Source organism: Cydia pomonella, chromosome 2 (genome assembly GCF_033807575.1).
Source record: "Cydia pomonella isolate Wapato2018A chromosome 2, ilCydPomo1, whole genome shotgun sequence".
Lineage (NCBI taxonomy): Eukaryota > Metazoa > Arthropoda > Insecta > Lepidoptera > Tortricidae > Cydia > Cydia pomonella.
The window spans coordinates 1,337,259-1,363,292 of NC_084704.1; the positions used below are offsets into that span (position 1 = coordinate 1,337,259).

The 26,034-nt window shown below is 36.9% G+C and overlaps 2 protein-coding genes across 3 annotated transcripts in view; one reads left to right on the forward strand and one right to left on the reverse strand.

The window, feature by feature from the left end:
- LOC133530964 (inverted formin-2) overlaps window positions 1-26,034 on the reverse strand; it is a 173,440-nt gene that overhangs the window by 118,003 nt on the left and 29,403 nt on the right. The window lies entirely within an intron of this gene.
- Window positions 22,203-25,142, forward strand: LOC133530950 (uncharacterized). Its single transcript, XM_061869008.1, has 2 exons — window positions 22,203-23,070; window positions 23,185-25,142. Exons 1-2 carry the CDS (start codon window positions 22,281-22,283, stop codon window positions 24,966-24,968), a joined length of 2,574 nt encoding a protein of 857 aa, XP_061724992.1. The 5' UTR covers window positions 22,203-22,280; the 3' UTR covers window positions 24,969-25,142.

Sequence of the window (26,034 nt, forward strand, 5' to 3'; positions counted from 1 at the left end):
CACCCTGCACTAGTACTTTGTTTACATATGCTCCTAACTACTTATTCGATGTTATTTTTTTTTGACATGACGCACGAAGGTTTACGCAAATATTTTTATATGTGTATGTAGCGGGTACTAGTGGCTATCCATGCATATTTTTTCTGGAGGTGTACCTCCGCGAAAAGTAAAAAAATAAATCTGAAGAAAAATAAAATGTTTTTTTACACAATGAAGTATAAGTACATGACGTAGGTTAAAAATGTGTATTTTGTAGCCTATTTTATTATTGTCAAATATAATTTTGTTTCGTTAATCTAACTTGAACAGTTTACAAAATATGCCACTTTCAATGATACGCTGATTATTTTACATTATCCTGAAAAACTCGAAAACAAAAGAAGATCGAGGACTGATATTAAGCATAGAGTGTTCTTAGGACTTGCCAGTACACCACTTGAAAGAATGACCAAATCCGTCGTTGGGGGCACCTCTAGTTCGCTTAGCCTGCTAGACCCTTTGTACAACTTTTGTTTGATAGCTATAGGATGAGGTAGGTTGTCAATCCCCCAAAAATTTGGCAAGGTGGTGGAAATTGACTTTTTTATGTTATAGTATAGTCAGTAAACGAGCAGACGAGCCGGTCATCGTCGCCCATGGATATAAGCAACATCATAGGAGCCACTTCAACGTTGCCGACCTCCTTGAGAACCCTGAATTCTCGCTTCTTGAAGAATCCCATGTCGTAGCGCAAAGAAAATTCCTCAGGAGGCAACTCATTCCACATTCTGCACGTTCTAGGAAGAAACGAGCGAGAGCGAGTCTTCTGTGGATGTTCTGCCACTGCAACCTACGGCCTTCCTGTCTTAAGCATAGTCGAGGAACTTAATTTCTGCGCCACTTCATCTTGCCATGGTGACAATCAATATGAAAACCGTTACATGTATTTTTGATTTAATATTGTTGTCGCTATGACCGCAAGAAAAATAGGGCTGTACTGAGTGTACGGTCTCCCTAAAGTTGCGTTAATTTGTTTAATGATGACTTGATGAGGTCGACAGTCCTTATTATTTACCTGTACCTGCTAGGAACTGAACCAAGGACGCCCGCCGCGAAAGGTCGCCGATGACTCCTCCATTGTCTAGATACTTACAGACAAATACTAATAATGCAATAAACAGCTGGTTTCTGATTACTTCGTTTCGCATCAGTACACAAGCAAGATATTAAAAAAACTGAGCCGACTACTAATGGTCATAGAAGCCAATTTTCTTGTAGTTTTAACCTGTTTAAAATACCTACAGGACATTTATTTCACCAATTATTTTTAATACTACGACGGTGACAAACAAATAATATGGCCCACCTGAAAATAAGCAGTTACCGTACCTTATGAACGCACACCATTGGAAGAAGGTATATATCACATACGATTTGAGCTAAAAGTAGGTTATAGTTAACTTTCAGGAATAACGAAAACAAATTGCACCTAAATCTGCGTATGACCCGTTAAAAGCTGTAAAAGTATAATTTATTAGCGACTATAAAACATACGTTTGACAACTGTCGAACGGAGCGGGCGTGAGATCATTCAGCCATTCATTCCGAGAAACTGCGTGTGAGCAGATTCTTAACGAGCTGAGTTGGCTACCTACACATATTATTATAGGGTAGGTAACTCAAACTGCCCTCCACTAATACAATTAGTGACTCTGTGAGCTGTAGAGCTCACGAACCCCCGAGGCTCCGCCATTTTGAAAAAAAAAAAAAAAAAAAAAAGGTATCTGCAAAAAAAACATAGTAGATCTGTTCGGAAAGAGAAGAGTCGTGGAATGTCCCCAATACATTCCATGACTCTTCTCTTTCCGAACAGACTATATAATTATCGAATCCACGGGAATCGGTCGAGAACGGCCGGACAACCAGGGGCCTTATTCGAGATGCACAACTGTCAAATTTCGCGTCCACATCAAATCAACACTTGATTCTATCGCATGTTGATTGTATCAAGTGTTGATTCTATCAACTGTGGATATTATCATTTGGAACAATCAAAACTCATTCATAGAAAAAATAATCAAACAAAAATCAACTTTGTTTATTACTACTATATAGTTTGAAATGGCTCTGAACTCGAAGTGGTTCGGTTTGATTTGATTGTCACCTGACTGTGGATTGCTAATGTCAAATTTTGACAAGTGTTGATTTTATTTCTAGACTTTTTTGTCCATGGGCTTGGGCACCATCTTGGATTTTTTGACGTACGACAGGGAATACCCTTCCTTTCCTACAATATATGGCATAGAGTAAAGCGTCTTTTTTTTTTAAACATAAGTTTACAGGAATCAGCGACATCTTGTATTCGATAGGATAAGTAATGCGCTATGAACAATGCGACGGCGAGTAGTGAAACTGTACCTGACAACGTCAATCAATTAAAAAGTGACCACACAGATGATGGTCGATAAAGGCGATTATTAATTGAATTTTAACGACAATAAAGAACTATTGACATGCGATCTTTTTGTTGAACCCACACCTACACGTCGAATAATGCTCGCTCCACATATTCTCCTATAAACGCTCAAAATTGTAAAAAAAATTGATGCAATTTACTCCGCACCAAGTCTCAAGTTGCTTCTAAACCACGTTCACGAACCAAGTTGTAACCTAACACATCTGTAAATATGAGGCATATGATTTAGAGATAAAGTCCGTTTTTTTTAAATTACGAGATGGTTCATGAATAACCTTTATTACTATAAAAATATTACTACATTTGTCCATTTTTTTTCTGTATTGCGCTATTACAGAATGCATAAAATCCTTCCAGGGCACTATGTCCAAAGGTCAAAACGTCCAAGGAGTCAATATGTCCAAGGGTCAAAACGTCCAAGGAGTCAATATGTGCAAGGAGTCAACACATCCAAAGGTCATAACGTCCAAGGAGTCAATATACCCAAGGTGTCAAAATGTCTAAGGGTCAAAACGTCCAAGGAGTTAACAGGTCCAAGGATCAAAACATCCAAGGAGTCAATATGTCCAAGGGTCAAAACGTCCAAGGAGTCAACAGGTCCAAGGGTCAAAACAGCCAAGGAGTCAATATGTCCAAGGTGTCAAAATGTCCAAGGGTCAAAACATCCAAGGAGTCAAAACTTCTAAGGAGTCAACATGTCCAAGGAGTCAATATGCCCAAGGTGTCAATATGTCTAAAGTAATTTTATTATGTTACCTAATATTAATACACTAATAAATAATAAATAAATAGTGTATTTATTAATACACACTATGTCGACTCCACTATTATAAGTTTTGTACTTTGTTCCTTCTTTAATTTTTCGACTCTATCAAATAAAAAACCGGCCAAGTGCGAGTCGGTCTCGCGCACGAAGGGTTCCGTACCATTATCTATAAAAACGGCAAAAAAATTACGTTTGTTGTATGGGAGGCCCCTTACATATTTATTTTATTCTGTTTTTTACCTTGTTATATTTATTTTTGTTGTTATAGCGGCAACAGAAATACATCATCTGCGAATATTTCAACTGTCTATCACGGTTCATGAGAATCATGAGATACAGCCTGGTGACAGCCGGACAGACAGACGTACGGACGGACGGGCAGCGGAGTCTTAGTAATAGGGTCCCGTTTACCCTTTGGGTACGGAACACTAAAAAGGTATAAAAAGAAATAATATTATTGTTTTCAAAATAACGTAAACTCCCAGCTATTCCGTGGGTTAACTCACGAAGGTGGACATATTGATTCCGTGAACATTTTGACCCTTTGACATTTTGGCACTTGGATATATTTACTAATTGGACTTGTTGACTTCTTGGATATATTGATATTGACTCTTTAGACATTGTGACTCCTTAGACATATTGATTACTTGGACGTTTTGACCATTGGACATTGTGATTCCTTGGACATATTGATTACTTGGACGTTTTGACCCTTGGACATCTTGATTCCTTGGACATCTTGATTCCTTGGACATATTGACTCTCTGGACATATTGGCACTTGGATATATTGACTCTTTGGACATTTTGACACTTGGGCATATTGACTTTTTGGACGTTTTAACTCCTTGGGCAAATTTACTCTTTCGACGGTTTGACCTTTGTACGTGTTGACTCCTTGGACATATTGACTCCTTGGACGTTTTGACCTATGGACATAGTGCCCTGGAAGGCATAAAATTGATATAAAGATAGGTACCATAGTAGCTCGCTCACTTGGTCTATCAACAACTATTTTAATGCTCTTTGTACTCGTATACGCGACCCCATTGTATGTACAGTCGCCATCAGATATATCGGAACGCATGTATGAGATCTCAAATTATTAAGATAAGACCTACTGTACTGTCTATATTACTTACCAAGACCTAAGTACCTATTATTTATATGTACCTACACAAAGAGAATTCCTATGTTAAAAGGAGATTAAATACATATTTTGTTATTCAACTACAAATAAAATAAAATTTATCTTTTTCAGTTAACACATTTTAAAGTATTAGGTGACTATATTTCATTGTCTTCGGTGTAGATTATTTACTGATGTTCCAATTTCCTGTATCAGTTTGGTACCAGGAAATATAAAAACTACACCTCTTCAAAAACTTTGCTGGTAGTTCGACATCTGTAAGTTTAAATATAAAACATGATATAAACACTTAAGTCAAAAACGTATACATAAAATATTTGCCCTATATTCTGGTCGCTCGGTGGGGTGCTCAGAAGGCTGGGTGCATTTCCGCGCTGGTTAACAATGCTGATCCTCTGGTCACCAGAAGCCTATATAAGGCGCTCTCATAGAGCCACGCTAGTGCCCTAGAGTTTCAAATTCAACCCCAAGTGCCACAAATATGTAGTTAAGGGTTTAAATTCTGGATCAAGAACATGGAATACTGTTCGCTAGTAAGGCCATAGGTATTAGAAAAAAATAATAGTAGGAGACGGCCGTGGTCATGGTAGGTGGTACAGGTGGGCCAGGCAAGGTCTGAAATTATGCACCTATTTTACTATAACTTTGTTCACCTGTGTATATTTACTGTTTCCATGATAATCATTTTTAATATGTAGCCCGTGTAATCGGGCTGTATCATTGGTCTCATATTTTTTAACACAAAATCATAATTTTAATTCAAGAATTAATGGTGTTTTACATATTAATCATTAATGTACCTATTTTGCTAAATTTTCTTGCATATAATAATATTGTTTACTTCAATTGACGTGTTTATTATTTTCGTTACTATGTCAACGTTAATACTTAAAAAATTATAACGTGAAGGTTGAGTCCGCAGTACAGTTACAGTTTACGTACATCGCACAGTACGACGCACAGTCGGATTAGGACCAAACTCGAAATGTCTGAACGGTCATGAAATTTGGTATGTATATACGTTAAAGGCCCCTTTTTCATGCCCACACCATTTGACATTTGGGGACCTCGAGGAACCGCAGCCATCTTGGAAAATGTGGACCATCCAGGAGAAATTCGCGTTTTACTATAAATCTACGTTCTTTATTCAATAATCGTGTAAGGCAACATTCAAGCTTATAAAATTCTACATAAAATAGTTTTAGACATCTTTGCGAAAAAAAATTATCTTGCTTTAAAAAATACTTGCTAAACCCAGATTTAGCCCTTATACCCTTTCATGGGATATTCTCTTAATAGGAAACTTGGAAGAATAAAAATTCCACTTTTAACTATACATTTGTACATAATCTACCCCAATATCAATATTTTACTTGACTGCAACTTAACCAGAAAGTAGGGTTATGGGTATAAGTACTGAGGATTCAGGATAGCCTGTAGCTTAGGATACTGGACGGATTTTTTAAATGACGTATTATTTAGCCCTAAACTTTTTTCTTCCGTTAATTTTAGTAACTTTGTATTGCATAGCACTTGTATACTAACTGTGGATCTACTGATGTCTGTTTTACTGTACTCCGCTCAATAGTTTAGGCGCTAGAAGAAAAAATATGATTTAATATTCGGAGTCCTCTCAAGGCGGCTGTATTGATTTTTCTTTAATAGAACCAGTAAAAGTAGGTTGTGAATGGCAATAGGAATCTAACGATACGTCATTTAAAAAAATCCGTCCAGTATCCTAATACCTAGCTACTGGGTGTACTGAAACATCAGTACTTACACCCATAACCCTTCTTTCTGGTTTAGTCGCAGTAGAGTAAAATGTTAATATTGGGGTAGACCACGTACAGTCAGCGTCAAATACTTTGTAGCAGTCAAAGTGGCCAAATAGTTCGGTACACCATACTAAATATATGGTGTACCGAACTATTTGGTTACTTTGTACAAATGTATAGTTAAAAATAGAATTCATATTCCTCCGAGTTTCCTTTTAAGAGAATGTCCCCTGGAAGTGTATAAGCGTTAAACTTAGATTCAGCAAGTATTCTCTATAACAAGATGTATTGTTCCGCAAAGATATCGAGGACTTTTTTGTGTCGAATTTAATAAGTTTTAATGTTGACTGTTGTGTTGATGGTACACATTTTCCAAGATGGCTCGGATTCCTCGAGGTCCCCAAATGTTAAATGGTTTGGGCATGAAAAAGGGGCCTTTAATTTATATACATAATAAATTTCATGACTGTTACAGAGATTTCGAGGTTGGTCCTAATCCGATTATGCTACATTGTGCGTCCGCAGCAAATTCGGTTCTCCATACAAATGTAGTTTCGCTCTCATTTTAAATCGGCTAGCTAGATTGCTCTGAAACTTTGTACTTACAATAGGATATGGTATGTCTATGCCTATAATTAATTTAAAACATAAATGTGAAATGAGAGCCAATTAAGTTCAATATTAAGAATATGTGTCGTTGTTGACTCGCCGACAACGGAATTGAGATCTATATGGGTGCCATGTTCTGTGCTGTGTAGAAAATCCTGAAATTATAAAGGATTTGTCTTGGCTAGTTTTTACGTATAGGCTACGTATCACCGAAACGTCACAAACACCACGAAGGTTCGGCTTGTACGGGCCCTCGTTTTTCCTATATTCTTATACGCTGCGGAGACCTGGACTATCCGAAAGACAGAGAAGAAGACGATAGACGCCCTAGAAATATGGTGCTGGAGGAAAATGCTGGGGATATCCTGGACCGAGTTTCGGACTAATGTCTCCATCCTTAAAGAATGATACTGAGGTATCAAGCAGCGCCTTCCGACTCTCGTAAAGACCCGCATACTCAGTTTTTTCGGTCACGTCTCGAGGAGGAACAACGACTCCATAGAGCGTCTAGTGGTGCAGGGTAGAGCAAACGGAAAAAGACTGCGCAAAAGGCCACCTATGCGATGGACTGACCAAATCAAATCTGCCATGAAGGGTCCCCTGAACGCATTTGCCAGAATGGCCCCCAACCGCGAAAAATGGCGAGAAATCGTACGGCAAGCAACATCTGCGCCTGATATCAGCAGTTGACCACGACGCTCTGCAAAGAGTACAACGACAAAGAAGAAGACGTATCATATTTGTCTAAAATTTGGTTTGTTGGTACACACACAAGGGATAGTCTCTAGCTAGGTACGGGGTGCCACACTCGTCAGCGCGACGGCGATATTTTTTACCTTTTACCTAAAAATCTCAAATTTGTGTACGGGCTCGTGTTTCGTCTTAAGCCTAAATTTAACAGATTCTGACTCACAGGGGGCTTTGAGCATGCTGTTGCGTTCGTTTTCAAATTTTGAAAAAAAAAACTAGCCTAACAACACAATAAATGCTTGTTTTTCCGCATTCTTCACTATATCTCCCTGTCTCTCTACTATCTGACCTTCTAACCCAGAGGGGAAAATATACCTTATTGGGGATACTCCATCTTCCTCATGATAATATATTTTACTTTACTGAAAAGCAATCGGTACATGTTACAAGATGCACATTGTTAAGAGCCGGGGTTAGAACCCACGACCATTGGTTTTAAAATGAAGCTTTGTATATAATTTGTATTTTTATAATAAATCTGTTTTCTTGTTGACATTTTGTGGTATTGTATTGCTTTATGTTAATTGTCAAGATATTTTTTTCATCCTGGACAATTGTCACATGCGTCACATGTACGTTTTTATGATAGATCTACATCGACGCAACTGCATGTCATTGTCAAAGAGCATATAATCACTACGTTTTAAGAGACGGGACTTCCATACTAGCGAGTGGAATCAGTTTGTTTCGCAAATCATTACCAAAATGTACGACAAAGAACTGTCAAAGAACCATAGTACCAACATAAGCGATTTAAATAGTGTAGTACGCTACACGCTTACGATTCTTATCGATATCGATAAAATGGGGAGGGTTGAAACATAGGCTCCTGTCTACAAATTTTGTACTCGAAATCAGGTTAGCATCGAGTCCACATTTAAGTTGTATGTTATATAGTGGATAGTTCTTAATTGGACTACTATCTGGTCGGGCTTAATGTGGACCCGACTTATTTTAATACAGTTTTTAAGGCGTGTTTTTTTATTTTATTAAATGCTTGATTTTCATAATGATGTGCACATACATGTTAGAATAAATGTAACTTTTCTATGGGAAGATGTATCAGGTCTTCGTTCCCAACAAATTTGGCCCACTGCCTGCATCTGAAAACATACAGCCTTGGAAAAACATGACTTTATCTACAGTTTATATTCCATGTGTTTGCTAATGAGATGATCAACTGATTATTTCGCGCTAATATGCATCTATAAATCATGTTTTTCGGCATCCAGTTATCAACAACCCTTTATCAATGCTTTAACTTTTTATGTATTTATATGTCTGTTAATCATGAGAACGGGTCTGGCCTTGTTGGCAGCGACCCTGCCTATGAAGCCGATGGTCCCAGGTTCAAATCCTGGAACGGGCATTTATTAGTGTGATGAGCATGAATATTTGTTCCTGAGACATGGGTATTTCCTATGTATTTATAAATACTTATAAATTAGGTCTATGTACATATATATATACATTATTACACAAACTGACTTAGTACTAAAGTATGAATGGCATGTGTTGTGGGTATATATATATATATATATATATATTGTTGTCTAAGTACCCACAACACATGCCATTCATACTTTAGTACTAAGTCAGTTTGTGTAATAATGTCCTATAATATTTCTTTATTTATCATAAAAACAGAGATTAATTTTCTTACATTTTAGGTTAATATATTAAATAATTACTAGATAAAAAAATATGTTAACTAATGACCATTAATGCATAAGTAATAGATAATTTATGCATTATTAATCTTCGACGAATTAATTATGGTCATATTGCATGCTAGTTCTAAGGAAATTTCACATATTTAATTTAATTATTTCACATATTACACTGATATACAAAACTTCAGTTATCGATAGTTATAGTACATCCCTAGTTCACAACGAAAAATAATGTAAAATATCTAATTTTCGATGTGTTTATAGCCTGCTGACCCAAAATAAGGTCAAAAGTATCTAAAGCAATACTTACCAGTCTTCATCCAACGGAAATTTCGCCATAAAATCCCTTTTTTCGTGATTTTCTCGAGTGGCTCGCTTGCCACATATTTCACACTTAGTAAACCGTTTTCTCGCTGGCATTGTAACAAACTCGCTCTTTACTCTGATCACGGTTGACTATTTTCGATTTTTTCACTAAATAATAAAGAAATTACACGAAATACCCGAACAAAACATTGAAGCCTTCAAAACAAACAAAGCAATTAGGCTGACAGTAGACTTGATGTAAACTTGACAGAATAAATAGCACCGACGTTTTCTTTTTCTTCGTTGGCAATGATTTGCGAAACAAATTCCATACAAAACTTTTTTCTTCCTAGCTGCGTCAGCCTGATCGGAATTTGGCAGCTAACTCCATCTTGCGTCCAGTAGAAGAATCAAAATCGTACAGAAAAAACTACTCTCTGCCTTAGGATCCCCTTTTAAATGTCATAAATCCAAACATGGCAGCCATACCCATCGACAAAAAAGTCTACCGTTGATCTAATTTCATTTGACAGTTAACTAATACGTATTCGACACGCTTATATTTGACAACTAGAATCCTGACTAGAGCTGGGACTGCGTACCAAAAGTACGTCTCTGTTACTCGTACCAAAAGTACGTCTAAAATACCAGTTTTACGAGTATGACCCCCAATAGGCAGTTTACGTATTTGCCGTGCTTAGGCGTCTTACAAATGAGGATTATTTATACAAATATCGACTTATTATTTCGGTAAGGGTCGGAAATATGGTGACGTTTTGAGTGAAGGCTATGAATCTATTGTCATATTTTTGTTATATATTATTACATTATTTTTAGATACAACAGACACCCAGACGACCATCTGTTAACAAAATTTTATTTTACCTAAAGTAACGGTAAGAATGGAGGTACGAGGTGATAAAAGTTTCATATTTGTTTTATTTCAGAAATCAAAGTCTGTACTTTTAAATACTCGACAAGCTAAAAGTAGTCTATTACAAATAACCTGTTCCAAAAACTATTCCGGTACAACGCCCCGCCTCTAGTGTGGATATTGTTCACTGACAGGTGGTGATAATAGCAATTCGACAAGTCACAATATTTCTCACATCAAATGGAAATCAACACGAAACGTCACTTTTAGCATGTCGAATAAGGGCCCAGACATCCAAAATAATTTTTGTCTATGCTGTCTCCATGTTTTGTCTCCATATCGCTCTAACTAGTAAGCAAGTACGCAATGCCGGATTTAGAGGTCTGGAGGCCTCGGGCAATAAAGGAGTGGAGGCCCCCTGGCCCCAAATTTTTTCCAAATAAAATGGTAAATTTACCGAATTCTCTATTGTGGGGGGCCCCTCTTTTGTGGAGGCCCGGGGCAGTAGCCCCGGTTGCCCTCCCCTAAATCCGGCCCTGCAAGTACGCACTAACTCTACTATGAGACGAGTAAGTTCTCGTAATGAGTTGTTGTGTTGAATTAAGAGTCATTAAAAGCCAAATATTTCAAAGGGGGATAAATTCCGGTATACATAAAAAGGTCGGCGGTTTGCGTGATAGTAGAACAAACATCCAAAAATACTTTCACATTTACGTTTTGATAAGAACTAGGTGTTCGATATAAACAGATTTATAGAGAATCACTATTTTTCATACCATATAATGTCGGGAATGATAATTTTTACGCTACCTAAGATCTAAAGTAAAATCACGTCTCTGAGACAATAATTCAACGAATTTAAGTACTCCCATTTTTTGCCATTGAGGGCTGAACATTTGTTGCTGAATGCAGCAACAAATGTACAGCCCTCAATGACAATACAATTATAATACTTCATCTGTTACACAAATGTCATAAGCGCCATATTTAACTCGTTTATTTATTACCTTTCGCCGGAGACTTGTGTGGAATTTTTCGATCGGTATTGTTCTTAGTATTACATTTATAGCTGGCCATACATTGTTATAAAAGGATTCTTAGAACCAATTGTGCCTATAAAAACGCACTGCAATGTAATGAACCCAAAACACTTGTTGGAGATTCAGTTGTATCTATTCTAGTGGGTATTAGATAGGATTAAAAGGAAAAAGAAAAAAAGAAGAGTAGTATTAACTGGACATCTGCTACGACACACCCTGAACTTTAAGAAAATCAGAAGGAGAAAAAATTGGAAATAGAGGGATAGCGAAGAAGAGGACGACCGAAAAAGTTGCGCCATACGACTCTGCCAACTCCTCAACCTTTTGGAAGGTTGAGGAGTTGGCAGAGGACTGGACGAGCTGGAGATTGCTCCACCGACAGCACAGCTCTTAAATATAAAGAAGATGCTTATAAAAAACTTCAATTAAATTTAGCTTTAGTGTCATACCTTAAAATAAGTAAAGTATTGTTAAAGATATCGTATAAAGTACCTTTATAGCTACAGAATCAAAGTTAACAATAAGGGCCCTCCACACTCGTGCGCGAATCGAGGCGCGAAGCCGCGAACGTGAGTGTGGAGGGCCCTCGCGTCGATTTCGCAGATTGTTCACGCCTTCGCACCTTATTCCCCGTTTTTTGTCGGTATTTGGCCCGCGTCAAAGGAGACGCGAAGCGCGAACTTGCAAGACTCCACAGTCGCAATCGCTTCGCGCCGCGATTCGCTCACGAGTCGGTTAATCTGTTAAACTGTCATAACCTTCTATGGCGGCTAGGTTATATTCGGTGCGAATAGGTGCGAACTTGATCAACCAAAAATCAATTTGACAGTTCTCAGTTTGAATCAGTGCCTTGCCGCAAACTAAATCCGATCAGCTGACGCTTCGGCGCCATCTTGCCGCGAACCAAACTGCGAAATCGCCGTGAAGTTGTGCGAGTGTGGAGTCTACGTCAACGTCGCGGTATGTTCGCCCCGCGAACTCGCGTCGCGATTCACGCGCATAGTCTGGAGGGGGCTATACATATATATCCACCTAAGTACTAGTTAAAAACATTGGTTAGATCTCCATAAAATAAAGTCATAAAACATTATCCCGACTACCTAATACAAATTCCAAATTCCTTATTAATATTATCAATAAATCAGATACTAAAATACATTCCAGCTCCTTCCCCCTCCTTTTAATACATCTTACTCACTCTAACTATCGAGTTTAGATCGTAACAGGTACTGTGTAGACAAAAGCATTAAGCGTCTCACGATGTAGTAAAGTCTCGAAGGTGCTTACGACATTTAGTTGAACGTATGAAATATCTCAATAATCCCCTTTTATAGCAAACAGGCGTGGGGTAGGTTCGGATTACGGGTATTTACGTTAGTATATCACGTTTTTAGTTTTATTACGTTCTTCAAAACGTAGACAACTATGAATAGACAGGATTAGTGAATGACGGGAATTTATGGATACAGAGTTGTTGTGTAAGGAACATTGGGATATTTCAAATCGTTTTTAAAAAAATAATTTTGATTTTGATTTTTTAGACGACCGGTTTGGCCTAGTTGGTAGTGACCCTGCCTACGAAGCTGATGGTCCCGGGTTCAAATCCTGGTAAGGGCATTTATTCGTGTGATGAGCATGGATATTTGTTCCTGAGTCATGGGTGTTTTCTATGTATTTAAGTATTTATAAATATTTATATATTATATATATCGTTGTCTAAGTACCCTCAACACAAGCCTTATTGAGCTTACTGTGGGACTTGGTCAATTTGTGTAATAATGTCCTATAATATTCATTTATTTATTTTATTTATTTAATTTTGTGTACAAATTCCAAAATTTTCTCACCAAGTCACTTTTTCTAGTCTGGCTAAGATAAGTTCGCAGCGATCTTGCCCAGACAGTGCAAGTGTTATTTTAAATGTCAAACTTGTATGAAATTATGTTTACTTAACACTTGCACAGGCTGCACTATCAAAATCTCTGCCAACTTATCTTGGTCTGACTCTATCAGCATGTTACTCGAAATTACAATAAATTTTATAAGCCAGTGGCACTTCTAAACCGGCAATATCCGCATATAAAAAACTTTCGTATCATCAGCTGATAATTAATACCAATAATCACCAATTCCAATGCGCAATAACTTGTGCAAAATATTTGTATTAATATGTCCTTGTTTATTTTTAAACGGCACTGAACTTGCACATGGCGCCACCCTTGCTCAGTCTACATATCATTATGTACGGGCAACACGATATCTATACAATTTTAGACTTTATCCCATTGCCTTAAGACGAAAATTGTATACATATTTTTGACTCAACCATAAACAAAAGTAGCTGACCAATTGTAACTCTTATCGCAAAGAGATAAGATCCATCGATGGTTGTAGTGTTCCTATAGTATTCGCAACTCAAACTGACGACTGAGGACGTAAAACTTTTCATTCACACTAGCCTGATTGTGGCAAGAGTGAGAAACAGTTTGGATTGCGGCTACTATAGTAGTTCAAGTGGGACTTTAGCTTAAAGTGCAGTAGATTCAGAAAACAGAGTTTTAAAAAAGTCGTAGCGCTTTTTTGGATTACAATACGGTTTCCAAAAATTGAATAAGCAATCTTAAGGATTTCCTCTAGTGATTTCATCGATTCAAATCCTGATTTTTGTGATTTTGGCATGGTATAAAAAAAACACTAACATAGATCTAAACGCACTTTAAAGATTTGTAACAATTTATGCACGAAAGCTAAAAATATAAAAAATTGCTTCTAAAGAACTCATTTAATACTTTTTTTGTTAAAACTTACATCAAATTAAAATTCAAAAACTGAGATATAACTCTTTTAACTCTCGAGGTTTCTGCATTATGTATTGAAAGTCATTAACGATGTCTTCCGTGACCACAGATAGTGCAACCTGGCTGAAACATCGAATAAAAGGTAAAATAATGAAATTAAATTGCGTTAGACCCGTTAATGACATTAAATATGATATCTTCGGCCCCGAGCACGCAGATCTCGCTCACACGTACACTCAGTGAGAGTGATGAAAGGACACGAAACTCCCGTAGCCTTAAGCTAAGTAATCGGCACCTTTCTAATGTCCCGTGATCGGCTACGGGTGACAGGTTGAAGACAGGTGGAATGTAGCTGTCAATTACTGGCAGTACAGTCGGAGGTGAATACATAACGGTCTAAAAATATCCGCTTTAAAAGAAGAGCTTTTTGTAAAAATACTAAAAACCTGATTCTCACAGAACCTGGTGTTTTTGGGTTCTTTCAACTCAGAATCACTAGCGTATTTAATTGTGATGGTAATAAAAATGTTGCAATTTGTATGAAGATTGTAGTTTCCACTACGTCACGCCTATGCAAGAGAAAAATTGTTCACACTAAAACGTGATGTAATGGAACGTACATTTGGGACATCTTTTTTTAATGGTAGGATAGAGAACGCTGTCGATTCTGACTGTCCAGATTTGTAAGAATCAGGTTTTCAATATTTATTTTAGAAAACGCCCAGAAACCGTTATGAATCTGAGAGCGAAATCTCCTTGAATTATGGGATATAATATGGAAAATATATTACACTTTGTTTTTAATTTATAATGTTATATAATAAAAGATTAGACATAAATTGTTTGGCTTATTTTTTACTGTACATAACTCAGACTTTGTGAAACATACCCCCTAGGTGTATATTGTTCAAAATAACTCCACCACCCCTCCTAGTTGACAGACTGGTTTAATGGTTTCCTAAACTTTCCATGCTATAAAATTTACCAACAGTACAAAACAAACTGCCCTAAATCGCCAAACAGTCATAAAAAGTAATTGAAAAACGTGATTTGTACAAAGTACCTCCCAAATGTCACTACATTTTTCAGTGAACCATAATTTTAGGTGAAGGAAGGGTTATGTCAAACATTTCATAAATATAAATTCTTCATGCTTGGGTCAAAAATGGACATCATGAAATCAACGAACTTGTAAGCCTAATTTCCGTACTATAGGCATGTAAATACTCTTTTTCTTAAAATTTGTACGATGAACGCGTAAAAGTACAGTATCAAAGTTATGTTTACATTTTTGCCTTATTACAAAGGAGTAAGTTGCAAAAGTGTCATCTTTGACGTGGACTGTACAAATCGTAAATTTTTGTATTGTTTACAGAATAGACACCGGTTTTCAGAAAATTATTGACTTCTTATCATTGACAAGTAATTTAAAACCGACTAAATAAATTTGGTTAAAAATAGTTACCTACTCTGTGGAGAGAGTACTGCTTTTGAGATAATTTACACTAATCACTTACATAATGTGTATGTATTTACACTAATCATTTACACATTGTGTATGTATTTACACTAATCACTAATGTGTATGTATTACCTCCCCTAGCCTAAATTGCTACGCGTCGATTGATTTGTGCTACCAGTCGGGTCTCATCATAGTGTTATGGCAATACGGTGTCGTTAACTGTCTCAGTTAGGTTGTGAAAACAATAGTCGTATAAATATATCAATTGATAGTATTTTAATTAGATAGGTTAGCTTGTTTTATGTTATTGTTAATTGTTAAGATGTACTCTAGCAAAAAAACATAATGGTTGAAGATTTAAATAATGTTTCATTAGATATAGGTTATTGTTTTATTGGTACATGTGTATGTAGTAACGTTACGCATCATTTTGATATTTTTTTACTAACGACGACAACGTATTTTTAGGGTTCCATACCCAAAGGGTCAAACGGGACCCTATTACTGAGACTTCGCTGTCCGTCCGTCCGTCCGTCCGTCCGTCTGTCACCAGGCTGTATCTCATAAACCGTGACAGTTGAAATTTTCACAGATGATGTATTTCTGTTGCCGCTATAACAACAAATACTAAAAACAGACTAAAAAAATTATTTAAGGGGGGCTCCCATACAACAAACATATTTTTTTTGCCGTTTTTATAAATAATGGTACGGAACCCTTCGTGCGCGTGTCCGACTCGCACTTGCCAGGTTTTTTGTATTTTTTGTGTACCTATGTAGTTTAAGGCATGACTGCATGACTTGTGTATTTAGTTTATTAAGGCATGACTGCATGACTTAAATAAAGCGATATCTCTGTTTATGTGCAATTTATATATATATATATATATATATATATATATATATATATATATATATATATATATATATATATATATATATACATAGTTATTGACGTGATACTTCCACAATTTTTCACTGCAAAAGTCTGTGTCTGCAAAAAAACGTTAGCATGTTCAGACTCTAAAACCGCGTTAAAGTAAAACCAACCAATTTAGCTTTCAATCAATCTGTTTAACTATGGTATGACTGATTGGAGATGTAACGGTATCATTATCGCTCGTCTCGTTCGTTTTTCGTTTATTACTTTTATTACTTATGTCACATCGTTCTCTATTCGTCACTCGTCTTATTCGCTCTTCATTAGTTTTATCATTATCTTCTTTAGTCATATTCTGTAACTTGTCTCTCTATCATATCATAATCATAATAATTTACTGTGTAAAAGATTTAGGCTATGTACAGCAGTGCAGTAAAGTACATTATATTAATTTTTCATGTGTCTATAAATCTTACCTTTTATTAATTCTTATTCTTTTTTTGCACGCAAAGTAAATACAAAATAAGCAGTTATTCGAGCTTGACTGTACAAGGTTTGGATAATTTATGGGGAGAAAATTTTACACTTATTCGAACTTGACCACGCCGAGTTTTTCCTTCACCGAGGTGTCGGCGAAGTGAAATTGTTTCCGTCCCATTAAAGATCGGTAATATAATATTAATACTAACTATTAATTCTTGTTAATCGTCATTATTAACAAGTATTAATATTATATTACCGTTCGAATCTTAAATGCGTATTCAAATAGAACTGTAAAATTGTTTTGCCTTCTAAGATGAATTGTCTCAAGTAAATTTGAGAAATCATGGATCATCATTTGTTATTTGTTTTTTATACTGTATGATCAGATTGTAGCGTTAACCCCTTACTTCATGTCGTAAACAAAAGTATTATATCTGTTTAAAAATAAACTTTAATAGCTATCAATAGAATTGAATATTATAACTGCCATATAGGGCTGCGCATGCGGTAAGGGGTTAAATAGATAAAAATATAAGTAACATATAGACTACCTAGCTTGCATATTATAGGAGCTTCGTCTGCCAACAAACCACTCTGTGGTTTGGCAGAAGTATATTGTAAATATTTATAAGGCATGAAACGTGAATAAACGTTTATTTATTTATTTATTTATTTTTATTTAATAATATTTACAACACAGTCCCATTCTGTTCACATTTTTGAACAGATACTTGATGAATTTTAACATTTACTATGCAGTACAATGATAGATAAAATTGATTTAAATTTTATTGATATATCGGGTGACAAAGTGAATATTATTTGTGCTGATAACGTTCAATGAAATTACCTGTGTGATCCTATCATCCTCGTAAACGGTTTTTTGCATCAGAAAAAGTAATTTACTTTGCTCAAAATAAAATGATGTCTAAAACATTATAGCAAATGAAAGTATATCAAACATTTACTGCACATATTATATTACAAGTTTTTCGCAAGATCCCGGGACCTAGAGAGATGACGGCACCTGGAGTATCCAGAAAAATGCCGAGATCGAATCCCAATATCATCGGCGAAACGAAAGCCCACAGACTTCGCTGGTTCGGTCACCAGAATAGGACAGGATCGGGCTGTCAAAAGGGCGTTCTTGGGACGGCCCAGGTATCGCTGGGAAGACAAGCGGATCTACTCCAGCTTTTGCGCAGGATCGGGTCAGGTGGCACGCTTTCGTTTCGAAGGCCAAGATTCTTTTTGGATCACTGAGCCAAAATAGTTAGTTATTATATTACACAATGTTATATCAAACAACTGAGTAATCATACTCTCGTATGACAAATAAGCTTTTGTCCTAACAAGGCGATACATTATAAAATTCTAGCAAGCTCAGTGAAGCCCACGCGTGGCCTGAGTCAACATTCCGGCAGGCGCGGTAGGCAGCTGACATTGACATTAGTAAAAGCAATATTTCACTGACTGTGGATGGATCTTATATCTTTGGAATAGAGTTCACGAATGACTGTTTTGACCATGGTACAAGTACATTGTATGCTGCCAGTGAAGCTCTTTCATCGTACAAATACAAGAAACCTGTTGCTGATATAGGGTTCCGTAGCCCTACATTTTCGACATATCCATGTGGCTGTCTGTCTGTTCACGGCTTAGCTCAATGACCATCGCAGCTAGCAAATAGAACGTATTAATCCGTCATATTTTTTTATCCCTTGCATATTAATGTAAGAATTAATTTTATTTCAACTGAGTTTTGCGAGGTGCCGTTAAGTTAAAGTTCGACGTTCAAAAATATCAGCGTTTTCAAAATGATTTTCAATTCAAGGTTTCTATTCTACTAAAATTTTAAGTGCTAGAGTTTACTTAAGAGTCCCCGGCAAGCTCGGCTGAATTTCGCCTTCCCATACAAACGGAATTTCGTTCTCATTTTAATACTACCCGTTGGATTTTAATGAAACTATGCACATACAATTATATGCGGTATATCTAGACCTGTACTTAGTTTATATAGCTCTAGTTTATAATACAAATAAAATAGAGCAAAAACAAATTTTGTATGAAAAACTTAAATTCGCTGTATTTTTTTAACTATGGTACCTGAAGCTACATAAACTAATTATAGTTCAATTAAGTTCTTTTAAAGTACTTCAAAGCTAGTGAGTCGTTTTAAAATGAGAGTGTAACCACGTTTGTATGGAGAACTCAGCTTGCTGGGGACCCTTAAACGTTTAAACAACACTTAACTTAATATTCTGCCAAAAAAATGAATATCTGAATATTAAGGGTATTAAAATGTTCCTTCCTCCTACGAATTTCTGATGCACCCACTGTATCATCTGTTATTTCGAGTTGTTTTCCTCAAACAATTACTTTGAGCAGGTCACGGTCAGTACCAGTATTGCGGTTACGGGAATTTATATCATTTTGTTGTTTTCTTCGGTTTCAACGTAATTTCTTTACGTATGAATTGTTTCATCGAATGGTTTTGTATCATCATTTTCCTTTACAATTAAGCCTTAAAAGTCACACAAACCCGCCGCCATACAATCGCAGAATCTAATAGTTAGAAAATTAGAGCGTAACTTCGATTATTATAAGGGACAGACCACCGTCCGACGACCGTTCGGGTCATCACCGCCGATGGTTCTGGAATCTGGGTTCAAATCCCGGTAAGGGCATTTATTTGTGTGATGAACACGGATATTCGTTCCTGAGTCATGGGCATTTTCTATGTATTTTAGTATTTGACGACCGGTTTGGCCTAGTGGGTAGTGACCCTGCCTACGAAGCTGATGGTCCCGGGTTCAAATCCTGGTAAGGGCATTTATTCGTGTGATGAGCATGGATATTTGTTCCTGAGTCATGGGTGTTTTCTATGTATTTAAGTATTTATAAATATTTATATATTATATATATCGTTGTCTAGGTACCCTCAACACAAGCCTTATTGAGCTTACTATGGGACTTAGTCAATTTGTGTAATAATGTCCTATAATATTTATTTATTTATTTATGTATTATATATATTGTTATCTGAATACCCACAACAGAAGCCTTTTTGAGCTTACTGCATGTGGGGCTAAGTCAAAAAGTGCAATAAAACAATGTCCTACAATATTAATTTATTTATTACACGAATAAATACCTTTACCTGGTTTTTCATTTTGTAAATAAAGTATAACATAGCTTGATTGATTAATGATTGATGTAATTTAATAACTACGATAGTTTTGGACCATAGTTGAGGGCTTTTGGACTATTGTTGGGTGGTTTAATGGTATTTTCTACATTCCCAGCGTACAAAGCACATACACAGAATACTTCATAGATACAACAGAAAAACTTGGTCTTTTTATAACACACATAGATAGACTATGATAGATTTCTTCACTAATTGTACTTGACTTGAGCTAATCGCGGACTAGATCAGGTACTGGCCTTATTTGGAATACCGGCTTTAGGTAGCTGAGGTAAGCAATGGAATTACTTAGCTTTGTGCGACTGTGGCGCCCCCATGGCGGATACGAGATTTGTTAGTTATTTGACAGTTCATAGATGTCAGATTTTCACATTTTCTAAACGGAATTACTCAACCACCGAAATTAGGGTCTATATCAAAAACAAATTTGTTTTGGAAAAAGGGTAATAATAATTTTCTATTAAATATAAAAAACCCACAAACACACGTAAAAGTCGTTAAATTGCCTTCCCCCCCGTTCCAAAAGTCAATTCATTTTACTCTTTAGCGGATGAATTCCTTTGTAGGCAATTTTTTCTTAGTTTTCATATTTTCTTTTTTCTCAGATTTGATTTTTTGGTGTATAGAGTTCCTTACTCTGTACAACTTAAGCGCTATTTTACCGTTTGTCCTACGAAATCTTCCACTGAGTTACGGAAACGTATGAAATTTTCGTAACTCAATGGGAACTTACATTTTTTGTCCTAAATATGGATTTCGAGTTTATTTCTACCAGAATCAGGAGCTCTTCAAAGTCTTCTACCAATTTTTATCAATACGTTACAATAAAAAATGGCTCTTGTATCAAAAATACACATTTATTCATTCATCTTGGCATTTTCAATTATAAACAATTATCCAAAGATATACAAATAAAGACAACTTAAACACCGAAATATAGTACATAGTAGTCCTTAGTTTATTAAGCAGTCAAATCAGCTATTCTTTAAGAAACGTGATAACAATTAAGTACAGTCAATAGTAGTTTATGTGACTGCTACATAATAAAAGGCATTAAAATACACGAGTGTGGGCTTAAGAAACGAACGAAGTGAGTTTCTTAATAGGATCACACGAGTGTTTTAATGCCTAATTATGTACAGTTACATACACTATTTTATCTACAGACACATTATAAACATTCTATGAAATATTCACTAACACAAATGGCTGTCAGCAAATCGTGGCTCTCTTGACGGAACTCGCGGATATGTGGTGGCGTCACCGAAATATTTTTATCGCTTATTAAACGAAACTTTTGCTATAGTTACCGTAAAAACAACAAAACATATTCATTTTATACTTAAAACAAATTAAAAGATAAACTGTACGTCAAATGGCGGTAAATGAAAACTTTTTTCACGCATGTAGTTTTTTTTTTTATTCATAGACAAACTAGAGTCGGGGGCCTATTTCCGTATCATTCGATACAAACTAACATGCGAGATATGTCAAAATTGTATGCAATTGACATTTCATTTCGAACAAAAAGGCATCTCGACTGATATTAGAATAGAGGTCAAATCGAATTGCTTTTTTTTCGGAGATGTTCCAAATTTGAATGCGTAACCAAATCGATTTTGATGTGGTTATGAAGCTATAACAACATTATAATAATAATAATTCAGCCTATATACGTCCCACTGCTGGGCACAGGCCTCCTCTCATGCGCGAGAGGGCTCGGGCTATAGTCCCCACGCTAGCCCAATGCGGAGGTTTCCTCACGATGTTTTCCTTCACCGAAAAGCTAGTGGTAAATATCAAATGATATTTCGTACATAAGTTCCGAAAAACTCATTGGTACGAGCCAGGATTTGAACCCGCGACCTCCGGATTGAAAGTCGGACGTCATATCCACTCGGCCACCACCGCTTTTAACAACATTATCACAGATAATTTTTTTTTGTAACAAAACAGTCTATTGTAATTGTTGCAAACTCTTTTTGAGACCAGCTGTCAAATATTTAAATTTATATTTTTCATGATTTTTACACATGTCACTCTAAAATAAATGGCTAAACGTTTCGTGCGTGTTTTCATTCGGGCTATATTTCATGTAATTTTCTACATCTGGCGACCGTTAATTAAAATGGAAATATTACGAAAAGAAAGAGGTATAGCCAGGAGGCTTTTTACAACCGCGAAAAACGAATTTCTAGCTAATTTAGAGTCAACAAATATCGACGAAATCACCGCGGCCTTCAACAAACTCCAGCTTCGAGCCGATTCCCTGTTCAACGTTGACCTACGTATAAAAGAACAGTGGCTAAAAACGGACGAGATGACTGAAGATGAAATTTATGAAGATTGCATGACCAGCGATAAGTATCTAAGCGACTGGGAGCGTATAAAAGTCATGTACGAAAACGTTTCTCGGAAGAACGAACGCATGAAGAGGTCTTGCAAGTCTAGCGGCAGCGATGTGTCGAATAACACACAAAAATCTCATCAATGTTGTGAGAAGTCGGCATGCAGTAGTGCTTGTCATTCAAGACGATTCCGTCTACCGAAATTTGAGTTACGGAAGTTTGACGGCAATACGAAAAATTGGATTGGTTTTTGGTGTCAATTTCAGAAAATCGACGACGACGAAACAATAGACGATGGAGATAAGTTTCAGTACCTTTACCAATGCACTGTTCCAGATACTCCAGCGCGAGAAATCGTCGAGAGTTTTCCGCCGTCGGGAGATAACTACAAGAAGGCTGTTGAGCAATTGAAGTCCAGGTTTGCACGTGACGAAATGTTGATCGACATTTATGTGCGTGAACTGCTTAATCTTGTACTAGCACAAGCAAAAGGTAATACTTCTTATAAATTAGGCCACTTATACGATAAATTAAATACGCAATTGCAAGCTTTAGAAAGCTTAGGTGTCACTATAGATAAATACGCTGCTTTACTTTTCCCTTTAGTTGAGTCCGCCTTGCCCGAATCTGTTTTACGAGCATGGCAGAGATCCCATGTACTGGAGGAGAAGGGCGACGATCATCTGAACCAGCTTATGCAATTCCTGAAACGCGAAGTGGAGTCGGAGGAGCGGATCCAGCTCGCGCGCACCGGGATAGCATCGGGTGACAGTTTGCATAGCGTTTCTACTCAACCCACCGCGGCATGCTTGGTGTCAACGGAAGACGCAGGTAAGAAGATTTGTTGCGTTTGGTGTGAAAAGGCATCGCATAGCAGCTTCGAGTGCTACAAAGCTAACAAAATGTCGTATGAAGCTAGGAAGGAAATGCTAAATAAAAAAGGAGCGTGCCTTATTTGTTTAAAAGCCGGACATAATGCGAAAAGATGCAAAAATTTCACAAAATGCCTTTTCTGCTCCAAACGTCATTCTGTATTGATGTGCCCTGACATTAAAACGTCAAGTCAAAATGAAACTGAAAAAACTTCGAATGTTGAAACGTCAAATTTAAATAATAACGTAACTCAATATAAGGCTAGTACTACACTGTTGCAAACGTTCATGGCAAATATTATGAGCGATAAGAAATGTATACGGGTACGATGCTTTATTGATTCGGGTGCACAGAAGACTTATTTACGTCGCGATATAGTAGAAAATTTAGACTTGAAACCTGTCGGCAAAGAAATCGTGTCAAATTGTCTTTTTGGCGGGATTGAAACTAAGAAGGAACTATTTCATACCTATGAGTTCACGCTAGCAAGCTTGGATAAGAAATTTGAATGTACAATGACCGCGCGAGACAAGTCTACGCTCTGCGGGTATGTTCCTCGTTTAAATGTAGACCATGAGATGTTTAAAGAGTTACAGAAACATAATATTACGCTGAGCGACGTCGGCGATGCGGCAGCACCTGACATCGGGCTGTTGATCGGCGCAGACCATGCAGGCGTGTTGCTCACGGAGAGTTTCTTAAAACTGAACAATAACCTCGTGGCAATAAAAACTAAATTTGGATGGACGCTTCAAGGACCTGTTATGAACACATGCAGTTTGCTAATGAACGTAGTATTAGAAAATGAACATAAAATGAAAGAAAGTAAGAAAGTAGTGCTCGCTAACAACACTGCAGATTATAGTACGTTTCTATCTACACTGACTTTCATCTTAAAGTACATTACAGACCTTGCCGGTCTTTCTTTTCTGCGGTCCGGAGGGAAGGTTTGGATAATTTTATTCATGTGTGCAGTTTACCGAGCCGTGCATATCAAATTGACAAAACCACTAATGACAGAAGCTTTTCTCATAGCCTTACGAAGATTTATCCCGAGACGTGGAAGAGTTGACACAAAATACACGGATAATTCTAACTTCCACGAAGCTGATAATCTTCTGATGACTCTGAACGTGAGGAACATTAAGAGGAAGTTTAGTTCTCCTGCAGCGCCATGGCGGGAAGATTGGTGGGAGCGTCTCATACGCTCTTTGAAGGACCTCATGAAACGAAACTTACCTTGCCAGTTCCACAGTGATGAACAGGCTCACAGTAACGAGAACATACAGTTGCTTATCCAGAAGGGCAAGGAGAGGGACTCTAATTTAAGGGTAGGTGACGTAGTTTTAATAAAGATGGACACAAAGCGTACTATGTGGCTTTTAGGGAGGATTGTAGAAACTTTCTCCGGTACAGACGGTTGCGTAAGAGTGGCTAAGATGCGCACAATAGATGGAGAGTTCACACGAGCAGTGCAACGCCTGTACCCACGCGAAGTACAGGCTGGCGACATATAGAGAAGAGTTTTGGGCCTCTTGCCCAAGGTGGGAGGATGTTGCAAACTCTTTTTGAGACCAGCTGTCAAATATTTAAATTTATATTTTTCATGATTTTTACACATGTCACTCTAAAATAAATGGCTAAACGTTTCGTGCGTGTTTTCATTCGGGCTATATTTCATGTAATTTCCTACAGTAATGTTAGCCATTATTTACGGATTTTGAAGGCATCATAGAGGGTAGTTTTTTTTTATACCACGACGGTGGTGAGCAAGCATACGGCCCGCCAGATGGTAAGCAGTCACCGTAGCCTATGGACGCCTGCAACTCCAGAGGTGTTACATGCGCGTTGCCGACCCCTTAAAAATCTGTACACTCCTTTTTTGAAGAACCTCATACTGTAGACCCTCGGGAAAACCTCGGCAGGTAGCTCATTCCTCAACCGGAGCGTGCGCGGGAGGAAGTTCCTCTTAAACCGCACAATGCGTGACCATTTAGGTTCTAGGGTGTGAGGATGAACACCCTGCCGACGACGGGCGGTGCGGTGATAGAAAGTAGCCGTGGGTGTATTGTAGATAAAGAATTTGATTTCCATACTATTTCGTAACTTTTCACAGTGATAATCAATGTGAAAGTCGCTAAGGACCTCACACTATTGTCACCGTGACTGAGAAATGGGATTCAAATTAAATTCGTTGACCGTAGTATGAAATTACTATGAGAACATATTCTATGACGTTACAACGAATCCACCTCTTTGAATCACAATGCCTGTTTAAACTTCATAGAAAAAAAATATATTGGACAAATTTAATTAAACATGGTATGGTAAGTAAATAATCCCTGCTGACGGTGAGAGAGGGTGATTTTATTTGTAGGGGGTTTTTATTTATTTATTTAAACTTTATTGCACACATAAAGAAAAATGTACAAATTTCTCTACCAGTCAACCATTGGGTCAAACAGAGACATTTGTGTATGTTGGTGCAGGAAAAAATAATAACAAATAATAAAAATTAAACGTGAAGTCAAATAATATTAAAAATACATAATAAGTTAAATACTACTACTTATATAATGTATA

What these genes read in the sequence shown, in the direction of transcription:
- LOC133530950 (XM_061869008.1), top strand. Translation starts at nt 22,281, where the DNA reads ATGGCTAAACGTTTCGTGCGTGTTTTCATTCGGGCTATATTTCATGTA. An exon ending in TGTACTAGCACAAGCAAAAG is followed by an intron (nt 23,071 to 23,184) that starts GTAATACTTCTT and finishes TTTTCCCTTTAG; the next exon opens with TTGAGTCCGCCTTGCCCGAA.